At 43.0% G+C, this 12,930-nt stretch overlaps 1 protein-coding gene across 6 annotated transcripts in view; it reads right to left on the minus strand.

Annotated features, from left to right (window-relative positions):
- ZNF713 (zinc finger protein 713) overlaps positions 1 to 12,930 on the minus strand; it is a 62,831-nt gene that overhangs the window by 22,497 nt on the left and 27,404 nt on the right. For 3 of the 6 annotated variants that reach the window (XM_032264744.1, XM_032264743.1, XM_032264745.1), the window contains exon 3: positions 12,825 to 12,913. In XM_032264744.1, the coding sequence (XP_032120635.1) occupies positions 12,825 to 12,911 (87 nt within the window). In that variant the 5' untranslated portion in view covers positions 12,912 to 12,913. Of the gene's footprint in view, positions 1 to 1,204; positions 1,207 to 8,519; positions 8,789 to 10,842; positions 10,951 to 12,824; positions 12,914 to 12,930 lie in introns of all 6 variants that reach the window. The other 3 variants (XM_032264747.1, XM_032264748.1, XM_032264746.1) reach the window with 3 other exon arrangements.

A 12,930-nucleotide genomic window follows, 5' to 3' on the forward strand; every position in this document is an offset into this window, starting at 1 on the left:
TGTAGCATGTGATGCTGTTTTATAGCATTTTACCTGCAGAACTTATTTCAAAATTGGAGTCGGTCTTTGGTCTTTTCAAATCTTGCTGCTGCTTTATCTAATAAGTTTACGGAATATGCTAAATCCGTTGATGCCATTTCAGCAGTGTTCAAAGCATCTTCACCAGGAAATGATTCCATATCTAAAAACCACTTTTTTGGCTCATCCATAAGCAGCAATTCTGCACATCTGCAGGCTCCACCTCTAATTCAAGTTGTTCTGCTATTTCCACCATACCTGCAGTTTGTTTCTCCACGGAAGCCTTTTTTATTTTAGATGGAGTCTAGCTCTGTCACACAAGCTGGAATGCAGTGGCTCAATCTCAGCTCACTGCAACCTCCGCCTCCTGGGTCCAAGCGATTGTCCTGCCTCAGCCTCCCGAGTAGCTGGGATTACAGGCAAGCGCGACCATGCCTGGCTAATTTTTGTATTTTTAGTAGAGAAGGGGTTTCATCATGTTGGTCAGACTGGTCTCGAACTCCCGACCTCAGGCAATCTGCCTGCCTTGGCTTCCCAAAGTGCTGGGGTTACAGGCGAAAGCCATTGTGCCTGGTCCCTCCAAAGAAGTCTTGAAAGCCTCAGTCTCATGATGGTTGGAATCAACTTCTTCCAAACTCCTGTTAATGTTGATATTTAACCTTTTCTCCTGAACCACACATTTTTTTTTTTTTGAGACAGTTTTTGTCACATTGGCTGGAGTGCAATGGCACGATCTTGGCTCACTGCAACCTCTGCCTCCCAAGTTCAAGTCATTTTCCTGCCTCAGCCTCCTGAAGTAGCTGGGATTACAGGTGCCTGCCACACCCAGTTAAGTTTTTGGTATTTTTAATTGAGACAGGGTGTCACCATGTTGGCCAGGCTGGTCTTGAACTCCTGACCTTAGGTGATCCATCCACCTCGACCTCCCAAAGTGCTGAGATTACAGGCATCAGCCACCAAGCCCGGCCCACAAATGTTCTTAATGGCATCTAGAGTGGTTAAATTCTTTCCAGGAAGCTTTCAATTTACATTGCCCAGATCCATCAGAGGAATCACTATCTATGGCAGCTAGAGCCTGACAAAATGCATTTCTTAAATTTTGAAAGTCAAAATTACTCCTTGATCCATGGGCTGCAGAATGGATGTTGTGTTAGCAGACACGAGAACAGCATCAGTTTTCTTGTACATCTCCAGCAGAGCTCTTGGGTAACCAGGTGCATTGTCAATGAGCAGTAATTTTTAAAGGGATTTTTTTTTTTTTCCTCCTGAGCAGTGGTTCTCAACAGTGGGTTTAAAATATCCAGTAAACCATGCTTTAAACAGATGCACTGTCATGTAGGCTTTGTTGATCCATTTCTAGAGCACAGGCAAAGCAGACTTAGCATAATTCTTAAGGAACCCGGGATTTTTAGAACAGTATGAGCATTGGCTCCAGCTTAAAGCCCTTAACGGAAGAGTCAGTCTGTCTTTTGAAGCCATGCATTGACTTCTCCTTCTAGCTATTAAAGTCCTAGATTAGGCTGGGCATGCTGGCTCACGCCTGGAATCCCAGCACTTTCGGAGGCACAGGCAGGAAGATCACTTGAGGTCAGGAATTCCAGACCAGCCTGGCCAACAAGGTGGAACTCTGTCTCTACTAAGAAACAAAAATCAATCAATCAATCAAGTCCTAGATGGCATCTTCTTCCAACATAAGGCTATTTAATTCGCAATGAAAATCTGTTGTTTAGCACAGCCACCTTCATCAATGGTCCTGCCTAGGTCTTCTGGATAACGTGCTGCAGCTACACCAACACTTGATGCTTCACTTAGCACTTTCATGTTATGCAGGCAGCTTCTTTCCTTAAACCTCTTAGAGCTTCTAACTTTTCTTCTGCAGCTTCCTTACGTCTTTCAGCCTTCAGAGAATTGAGGGGTAGGGCTTTATTCTGGATTAGGCTTTGGCTTAAAGGAATGTTGTGGCTGGCTTTATCTTCTATCCAATCCATTAAAACTTTCTCTGTATCTACAACACAGCTGTTTTGTTTTCTTATCATTCGTGTGTTCACTGGAGTAGGAATTTCATTTTCTCCAATGGCTTTTCTTTCATACATGTGACTTGGCTGTTTGGCACAAGAGGCCAAGCTTTCAGCTTATTTCAGCATTCGACATGCTCTTCTCATTAATCTTAATCATTTTCAGCTTTTAAACAATGTTCAAAGCATTTTTACCAGGAGTAGATTCTATCTCAAGGAATTACTTTCTTTGCTCATCCATAAGCGGCAAAGGATTCCTGGTTCCTTTCAGTGAAGAATGCAACTCCTCCTTTCTCTTGAACACTCAGAGGCCATTTTAGGGTCATTATTTGCCCTACTTTCAATATTGTTGTGTCTCAGGAAATAGGAAATACCAGGAGGAGGGAGATGGGGGAACAGCCGGTTGGTGGAGCAGTCAGAACACACATTTATCAGTTAAGGTTGCTGTTTTACATGGGTGCAGTTCATGGCACCCCAAAACACAACAATAACATCAAAGATCACAAATTACAGGCCACCATAACAGATATAACAATAATTAAAACATTAGAAATATTACAAGAATTACTAAAGTGTGACACAGAGACATGACGTGAGCCACACGCTGTTGGAAAAATGCCAACGGGCTTTTCTTGAGGTAGTGTTGCCAAAACCCTCCAATTTGTTAAAAAAAAAAAAAATGTAGTATTTGCAAAGCACAGTAAAGTGAAGTGCAATAGGCTGGGCGAGGTGGCTCATGCTTGTAATCCTAGCATTTTGGGAGGCTGAGGCGGGTGGATCACCTGAGGTCAGTAGTTCGAGACCAGCCTGGCCAACATGGTAAAACACAAACTCTACGAAAAATACAAAAAGGTAGCCAAGTGTGGTGGCTCATGCCTGTAATCCTAGCTACTTGGGAGGCTGTGGAAGGAGAATCGCTTGAACCTAGGAGGCAGAGGTTGCACCACTGCACTCCAGCCTGGGCGACAGAACAAGACTCCGTCTCAAAAAAAAACAAAAAAGTTTCAGTACAATAAAATGAGATATGACAAATTCATTTCACAAATTAATTTAGGATGTGTTGGAATCATGAAAGTAGGTATCAAGTGGTTGAATCTTGTATAATTCCTTACCAGGTTTTCAAGCTTTGGATGCAAGAGAGAGGATATTCCAGTAGGTTTTTAAAAAATAAGCAACAAAGGCAAATAGGTTGGCAGTAGAAGGCACATAATGTATGCTAGGATCAGAGAATAAGCTGCCTTGCTTCACACAGGGATTCCAAATAAAAAAGGACAACCTCTAAATTTTCTCTATTGTCAATGCTTCTTAAACAGCCTCTTTGTCATAGGAGACACCGACATATATACCTCTCCCTCTTACCTTACTCCCTACCATGCCCCCAAAATACCACCACTTCATGGGTACAGTAACTCCTTAATTTTTCAGAATGAGTATGGTGTTCCAAATAAGTGCTTTTCCTGTAAGTTAAGCTTCAAGGCCGGGCATGGTAACTCACACCTGTAATCCCAGCACTTTGGAAGGCTGAGGTGGGTTTGATAATTTAACTTTCTAAAATGTATTTCAATTTAGTGACTTAGGCAATTTATAAAGCACTGAGACTTTAAGAAATGAGTTTATCCAAGGTCAAGCAGCTGGTGTTAATAAATTGCAACAGGATTTCATCTTAGCTTTTTTTTTTTTTTTTTTTTTTTGAGATGAAGTTTCACTCTTGTTGCCTGAGTTGATGGGCAATGGTGCAATCTTGGCTCACTGCAACCTTCGCGTCCTGGGTTCAAGTGATTCTCCTGCCTCAGCCTCTTGAGTAGCCGGGATTACAAGCAGGGCCTGCCACCACACCTGGATAATTTTTATATTTTTAGCAGAGATGGGGTTTCATCACGTTGGCCAGGCTGGTTTCGAACTCCTGACCTCAGGTGATCTGCCTGCCTTGGCCTCTGAAAGTGCTGCAATTACAGGTGTGAGCCACGGCACCCAGCCTAACTGACTTCTGTTTTGGGGTAAGTAATACATTAATATGGTATAGTAGCAAAAATATATGAAAAAGTATATAATAAGTCTCGCAGGCTTTTCCCCTCTCTGTCCAGCTCCTAGTCTCTACTAGATAATCAGTATTTTTAGCTTCCAGCATATTTTTTTCCAGAATTCTTTGTTACGCACATATGAAGATGCATTCTTATTTGCTCTCATTTATTTTTTCTCAAGGGTAACATATTTTATACAATGTAGTACTGACCCTGGCCTATATACTATGTTTTTTTAACTTAACAATTAATTCTGAAGCTCTTTCCTCTTTCCATGTCAGACCTATCAGGACATAGCTTCCTCACTACTGTTTTTTTTTTGAACAGTGTTTTACTCTGATGCCCAGGCATGGAGTGCAGCAGTGGTGCCATTATGGCTCACTGCAGCCTCAACCTCCCAGGCTCAAGCAGTCTCCCACCTCAGTCTCCCAAGTAACCAGGACTACAGGCACACACCACCAGCCAAGCTGATTTTTTTATTTTTATTATTTGTAGAGATGGCATCTTGTTATGTTGGCCAGGCTGGTCTTGAACTCCTGGGCTCCAGTGATCCTCCTGTCTTGGCCTCCCAAAAGTGTTCGGATTATAGGCATGAACCACTGTGTCCAGCCCACTATTGTTTTCAAATATTAAAAATTTTTGACATAATTTCAGACTTAAAATTTGCAAGAAAAATAAGTCTCCTCTCCCCTTTTCTCTAGGTAATTTTTTTAGACTGCTTAAGAGTAAGCTGCAGAAGTGATGCACCTTTAACTATGACTGGCATTTAGTTCCATTTTTTTTTTTAAGAGACAGGATCTCACTCTGTCATCCAGACTGGAGTGCAGTGGCGTAATGTCAGTCCACTGAAGTCTCAACCTTTCAGGCTCAAAGGACCCCCACCTCAGCCTTCTGAGTGGCTGGGACTACAGGCATGTGCCACCATGCTTTATTTCCTAAAAAAAAATAATTCTCTTATCAAAAGTAAGAAATTAACATTGATATGGTACTGTTGTCTAAAATATCTGCTTACTAAGATTTTACCAATTGCCCTAAAAATGTCCTTTATAACAAAAATACCCTCCAAGATCATATGCTGCATTTGGGTGTCTTGTACCTTTAGTCCTCTTTAATATCCAACAGTTCCTGATCCTTTCTTTGCATTTCAAAACACTGACAGTTTGAAAAGTACAGGCTAGTTATTTTGCAGAATAATCCTCAACTTGGGTTTGTCTGACGTTTCATGAACAGATTCACTTTTGGCAGAAACAGCACAGAATTAACAGATTTTTCTCAGTGAACTGTTATCAGGAGGCACACACTGCTGGTTAGTCCCATTACTGGCAATGCTAGCTTTGATAATCTAGTTATGGTACCTACCAATAATTTCCACTAGAAAATTACTATTTTAGGCCGGGCACGGTGGCTCAAGCCTGTAATCCCAGCACTGTGGGAGGCCGAGGCGGGTGGATCACGAGGTCAAGAGATCGAGACCATTCTGGTCAACATGGTGAAACCCTGTCTCTACTAAAAATACAAAAAATTAGCTGGGCATGGTGGCGTGTGCCTGTAATCCCAGCGACTCAGGAGGCTGGGGCAGAAGAATTGCCCGAACCCGGAAGGCGGAGGTTGCAGTGAGCCAAGATCGCGCCATTGCACTCCAGCCTGGGCAACAAGAGCGAAACTCCGTCTCAAAAAAAAAAAAAAAAGAAAATTACTATTTTATCCTTGTGGGGAAGTATTTTGAGGCCGTGTAAATATTTCATTTCTCTGCAAACTTTCAACTGCTGTTTTAGCATCCAATGATCATTCTTGCCTGCATTAATTACAAATGGTGCTTTTCTAATTCCACCATTCTTTATACATTATTAGTTGGCTTTCGACTGTGTGAAGAGGCTTCCTAATGATTTATTTATATTAGTGTGAATGTATGGATCCTTATTTTATGCAGTAAGTTTTAATGTTCAGATTGTCCTAGATTTAACCAGTAGGAGTCTCTTCAAAGTGATTTGTGTCCTTTTGACATGTCTCTCTCATTCTTTAAGCACTTCCTTACTTTTTGGGACAGAAAGATATTCTTTCAACGTTTATTTTGTGGTTTCCCTGCTTCAAGTCTGGAGTCAACAATTTCTCTAAGGATCCTTGGTTCCTTTCAATGAAGAATGCCATTTCAAAACCAAGATCTGGGCACTTGATCCATGTTACTGGAGTGCCACTGCTTTTAGGTCCTCTTAGTTGTATCTGCACGTGTGTGCATACGCATACACACAATGATGGATGTATACATGAACATGCACACATATATATGTATGTAAACACAAAACACACACACACACATATGTACACCTGTAGTTCTATATCCATTTCTGTATGTAGTTACATATATTAAAACCCATGAACTGGCTGGGCATGGTGGCTCATGCCTGTAATTCCAGCACTTTGGGAGGCTGACGTGGACAGATTGTTTGAGCCCAAGTGTTTGACAGCAGCCTGGGCAACATGGCAAAACCCCATCTCTACAAAAAAAAAAAGTAGCAGGGCATGGTGGTGCATGCCTGTAGGCCCAGCGACTTGGGAAGCTGACATAGGAGGATCACCTAAGCCCAGGAGGGTGACGCTGCAGTGAGATGTGACTGTGTCACTGCACTACAGCCCAGGTGACAGAGCAAGACCCTGTCTCAAACAAAAAAGCCAGGCATGGTGGCTCACACCTGTAATCCTAGCACTTGGGGAGGCCGAGGAGGGCGGAACACCTGAGGGTGGGAGTTTGAGACCAGCCTGACCAAAATGGAGAAACCCCACCTCTACTAAAAATACAAAAAATTAGCCGGGCCTGGTGGCACATGCCTACAATCCCAGCTTGCGAGGCTGAGGTAGGAGAGTTGCTTGAATGCAGGAGGCGAAAGTTGTGGTGAGCTGAGATCATGCCATTGCACTCCAGCCTGGGCAACGAGAGGGAAACTCCTCAAAACATCACCACCAACAGAAAACACAAACAAACCCAAAAAGCCCATGAGTTCACACGGATATCTCTAATTCTAATCCAACTCCGCAGGGTTCATTCTATCCTGTCTTCCCATATTTGTAATTCTCTTCTCTGACCATGAGAAAGCTGGCTACCATGATCTACAATGTATTCGCATATTTGTTGAGTCACAGGATGCAAAGAAAGTGGTTCTATACAAAAGCAGCCTATACATTAGAGTGCAGCATGTAAAGTTGTTTTGCTTTTAGCCTGAGGGCTAAAGTTCAAATACTTAGGTTCCAAGGGTACTTGGGTTAACTCCTTTTAGCTTTGGCCTCCTTCAGGGTGGTTCTATCAGTCACTTAAAATACAGTTAAGTTCATCTGTTTGTTTCCACCGAATTTTGGGCCCTTTCTCAATCTTTTTATTTTAATTTCTTACTGTATGTGAAACGTGAACATGGTTTCAAAAGTCAGGACTATACAAAAGGCATATTTAGTGAGGTCTCAAACTTCCCTACCTCCCCTTCCATTCCCTCCATTTTCTTCATCCCATTCCCATCCAAGCCCTACAGGTAACCGATCTCATTAGACTCAGGTTTATCCTTCCGGTGTCTTTTTGCTCAAATGAGCAGGTATGTGTATATGTATACTTTTATTTCCCTTTTTCCTTACACAAAAAGTAGCATATCATCTTTTGTGCTTTGCTTTTTTCACTGACAATTTATTGTTTTTTGTTTTTAGACAGTCTCGCTGTCGCCCAGGCTGGAGCGCAGTGGTGCAATCTTGGCTCACTGACCTCCTGGGCTCAGGCTGTTCTCCTGCCTCAGCCTCCCAAGTAGCCAAGACTACAGGTGCACATTGCCTTTTTTTTTTTTTTTTTTTTTTTTCCCCCCAGAGATGAGGTCTCACTATGTTGCCCAGGCTGGTCTTGAAATCCTGGGCTCAGGTTATCCTCCCCACTTGGCCTCCCAAAGTGCTAGAAATACAGGCATGAAACACCAAGCCTGGCCAACAGTTTATTCTGGAAATCCCTCCACTTCAGTGCACAGGTAGCTTCCTCATTCTTTTTTTTTTGAGCTGCCTCGTAACAGTTTGTGTAAAGGTGCCACCATTTATTTAACTAGTCTATTCACAGATATTTTGGCTGCTTCCTGCTCTTTTGCTATTACAAATAATGCTGCAGTGAATCTTATATCTGTATTATTTTGCAAATGTTGTAAGACTTTGTAGAATCAATTCCTCAAAATGCTGTGTCTGACAAAAGGCCGTATGCATCTCGAAGTTTGATACATATTATCAAAGCGACTTCTATAGGGGTGGTATCAACTTGCATTCTGTAATACTGATCTATCTCTGCATAACAAACTACCCCAAAATTTAGTGGCTCACAACAATCATTTATTTTGTTCACAAAAATGCTACATGGGCAGGACTCAGTGGGAACACCTCATTTTTGTTCCACATAGTTTCTGGTGGGGTGGCTAAACTTTGGCCTGTAGCATGGATGGCTCACTCATACGACTTGCAAATTGGTACTGCCCGTCAGCTTTGGGCTCAGCAAGGTCCTCAGTTTCTCCATGTGAACCTCTTCACAGGCTCTATGGGCTTCTCGTGGCACAGTGGCTGGATCCCAAGAGCAAAACTCCCCCAGAGAACCACCCTTGATGACTGAGTCTTGGAAGTCACACAACTTCACTTCCACCACATAAGCCTGCCCAGATCCAAGGGGAAGAAACAGATACCCTCGTCTCTTGATGGGAAGTGTATTTAATCCCATTAAAGAGAAGCCTGTTGGAAGGGAGAAATTGTACCATTTGGGAGAAATACAATCCGCCATAGTCTACCCTCTGGCTGTGAAAATTCACATCCTTCTCACATGCAAAATACACTCATATTCCCCAAAAACATCAAGTTTCATTCCATTATGGCAGTGGCTCAAAGTCCAAGATTGTTTCATCTAAACAGGTCTACACGTAGGTGAAGATCTTGGAGTGGTTTCTTTTTTCTTTCTTTTTTTTTTTTCTTTTTTGAGATGGAGTCTCATTCTGCTGCCCAGGATAGAGTGCAATGGCGCGATCTCAGCAACCTCTGCCTCCCAAATTCAAGCAATTCTCCTGCCTCAGCCTCCCAAGTAGTAGGGATTACAGGCACCTGCCACCATGCCTGGCTAATTTTTGTATTTTGGGTAGAGATGGGGGTTCACCATGTTGGCCAGACTGGCATCCAATTCCCGACCTTAGGTGATCCACCTGCCTCAGCCTCCCAAAGTGCTGAGATTACAGGCGTGGTGTGCAGTTTCTTGAATGGTTTCTCTCTTTCCGATGACCTGTGAACTGAAAAGTTATCTGGCCTCCCACCCCACACCTCACAAACATACACTGTGGAGAAGGCAAAGGAACAGCCACTAGGGACACTCTCACGCAAGTAAACAGCAGTTCGCAGCAATTCTAAAATGTAGCGGAGCTGGGCACAGGTGGCCAGTGTCTGAAATGGGGCTCAGGCCTACTTCTTGGGAGCTGTTCCTTGAGATTCTTGTCTCCACACACTGGGCTTTGGTTCTACTGAGTCATCTCTTTTCCATAAGGAGCCCGTGTTTGTAGCTGGGTGAGGTTTTCTCAGCCTGCTCACTGAGGTTTTAGGGTCCAAAAGCCTCTTTTCCTTTTACACTGTCTGTTCCTTCTCATTTAAGCTGATAAAATTGGACTATCGGCCGTGCGCAGTGGCTCATGCCTGTAACCCCAGCACTTTGGGAGGCTGAAGCGGGTGGATCACAAGGTCAGGAATTCGAGACTGCCCAATATGGTGAAACCCCATTTCTACTAAAAATGCAAAAATTAGCCAGGAGTGGTGGCATGCACCTATAATTCCAGCTACTCGGGAGACTGAAGCAGGAGAATCGCTTGAATCTGGGAGGCAGAGGTTGCAGTGAGCTGACATTGTGCCACTGTACTCCAGACTGGGCAACAGAGAGAGACTCTTTCTCAAAAAAAAAAAAAGTTGGACTTTCTGGCCAGGTCCAGTGGCTCATACATTTAATGCAGAGTGACTTGAGGTCAGGAGTTCGAGACCAGCCTGACCAACATGGAGACACCCCATCTCTAGTAAAAATACAAAATTAGCTGGGTACTGGTGGTGCATCCTGTAATCCTAGCTACTCGAGAGGCTGAGGCAAGAGAATCACTGGAACCCAGGAAGCAGTTTTCGGTGAGCTGAGATTGTGCCATTGCACTCCAGCCTTGGTGACAGAGCAAAACTCCATCTTAAAAAAAAAAAAGACAGAAAAAAAGAAAAGAAAGAAGAATTTCTGTCACGTACTAGGGGCTCAAAAAATATTTCCTGAATGAATGAATCATCTTCCTTCTGAACATCATAAATGGTTCCAGAAAATTAAGACTAACTCCTTGGGCTACAATGCGGAAAAGCAGACATGCCACCTTAGTTCTAGGTGTTTTTCCATTCCTGTCTTTGGGGAGTCTTACAGTTAATTAAGAATAAACTAAACGGGCCAGGTGTGGTGGCTTACGCCTGTAATCCCAGTACTTTGGGAGGCCGAGACAGGCAGATCCCTTGAGGTCAGGAGTTTAAGACCAGCCTGGCCAACATGGTGAAACCCTGTCTCTACTAAAAATAAAAAAAAAAAAAAAAATTAGCCAGGTGGTGAGCACTCAGGAGGCTAAGACAGGAGAATCGCTTGAACCCACGAGGTGGAGGTTGCAGTGAGCTAAGATTGCACCATGCACTCCAGCCTGGGTGATAGAGTAAGATTCCGTCCCAAAAAAAAAAAAGAATAAACCAAATGAATTTATCCCTTGAAACCGAAAGACCTCAACGCACTAAAATACCAAATAAAAGCTCAGCTCCAGCTGACAGTCTCCGCATTGTCCCTGCTCTTGCTCAAGTTTTATTTTCTGTCTGTAGTGGTCCCGTTTTCTCTTATCTCCAAACCCTACCTGTTGGTATGAGCACAAATTCCAACTATGCCTTTTTCACAAAGGCTTCCCTCACCCCTAGTCTCAGTCAGACTTATCCCTTCTCCCAGCACCTGTTGTATTTGCTGTCTTTTGCATTCACAGCAGCATCCAACAGTACACATTTTTTTTTTTTTTGAGACAGTCTTGCTCTGTCACCCAGGCTGGAGTGCAATGGCACAATCTCGGCTCATTGCAACCTCCGTCTCCCAGGTTCAAGCAATTCTCCTGCCTCAGCCTCCCGAGTAGCTGGGACTACAGGTGTGTGCTATTGCACCTGGCTAATTTTTGTATTTTCAGTAGAGATGGGGTTTCACTGTGTTAGCCAGGATGGTCTCAAACTCCTGGCCTTGTGATCCGCCCGCCTTGGCCCCCCAAAGTGCTGGATTACACGCCCAGAGTTTCTTTTTTTTTTTGAGACAGGAGTTTCGCTCTTGTTGCCCTGGCACCATCCTGGCTCACTGCAACTTCTGCTTCCTGGGTGCAAGTGATTCTCCTGCCTCAGCCTCCCAAGTAGCTGGGATTACAGGCATGTGCCCCCATGCTTGGCTAATTTTGTGTTTTTAGTAAAGATACGGTTTCTCCATGTTGGTCAGGCTGGTCTCAAACTCCTGACCTCAAACTCCCAAAGTGCTGGGATTACAGGCATGAGCCACCGTGCCCGGCCAATGCATTTTCAAATATTAGTTGTGTGATATGGGTTTTAAAAAGCCCCCAGGCTGCCTGTGGTGGCTCACACCTGCAATTCCAGCACTTTGGCAAGCAGAGGTGGCTTGAGACCAGGGGTTTGAGAACAGCTTGGGCAGCACAGTGAAACTTTGCCCCTACAAAAACAAACAAACAAAAATCCCCTTCAATGAGTTTATTGGCTACAAAAGGATAATGTTTATCACATGTAATTAGAATGACAGAAATCCTCCTATCGGAAGCAATTGAGACTGGTATCTGATGTGTCAAGCAAAAAGACGGTTAAACTAGAGATCCGTAAAAGAGATCTTAAATATTTTAACTTAAAACATAAATGTGCCTTCATTTTCTCATCTTTGGAAATGAAGCTAAGCCTTTTCTATGAGTGATTTTAAAGACTGAGTGCTCACACCTGTAATGCAACAGTTTCTGTTTCATGAAGCTGGAATAAGCAACTAACATTTGGGAAATAATACTCGTGGAGGAATCCTGAGATTCTAATAAGTTTTCTTCAGTGATTTAGTATTGTTCAGACCTAATTTGATAGCAATTATTTTTTCTTTTTCTTTTTTCCCACAGACCTTCCAGCCAGAGATGGCAATTTTTAAAAAGTGACAGCATTTATCAACTCTTTCTAAAGCATTTGACTAAACAACTCTCCTTGCACTCAAACTCATCGATGTATACAATGCTGAATCAGATTACAGAATCGTAACAGGCTTAAACCGGTTTTGGAAGAGATACAACAGATGCTTGAGAAACACTAATTTGTGATAGATGTTATCCTCAGGCATACTTAATAATCCCATTAGCTCCAAGCAGTGCTAGGGGCCTGGGCATCAGTCACTGTGTTCACAGACAGAATGTAAGCACCATTTAAATTCTAGTGAGCTATTTTAGGGTGATTACAAGACAATCCACTGTTCCATTGTTTTCTTCACAACATCCAGCATGGACAAGAATCCATGAAATTGAGTCTGGTGAAAATGCTGGAAGGAGAGAAGAGCTAGAAAGAGCTACAAAGGTAAATGGAAAACATACTGCAGAGAGTATATCATCTGTCACATGAATCTCCTGGGTTCTGGATTTTTGGGACTCAGAACTTTTGAGAAGTGAAAAAATAAAAAGAACTGTAATGGCATTTCAGAGGAGAGAAAAACTGAACTTACCTGGGACCTCACCATCTGTGAGCCATCATTCATTTCTTTCTCCTCCATGTTCTCTTCCGGAGAAAAAACAGCACTCTGAGAAGGCATAACTAGGAAAAGGAGAAGC

Source organism: Sapajus apella, unplaced genomic scaffold (assembly GCF_009761245.1).
Source record: "Sapajus apella isolate SASKATOON/1434 unplaced genomic scaffold, GSC_monkey_1.0 scaffold146, whole genome shotgun sequence".
In the NCBI taxonomy this organism is placed as follows: Eukaryota; Metazoa; Chordata; class Mammalia; order Primates; family Cebidae; genus Sapajus; species Sapajus apella.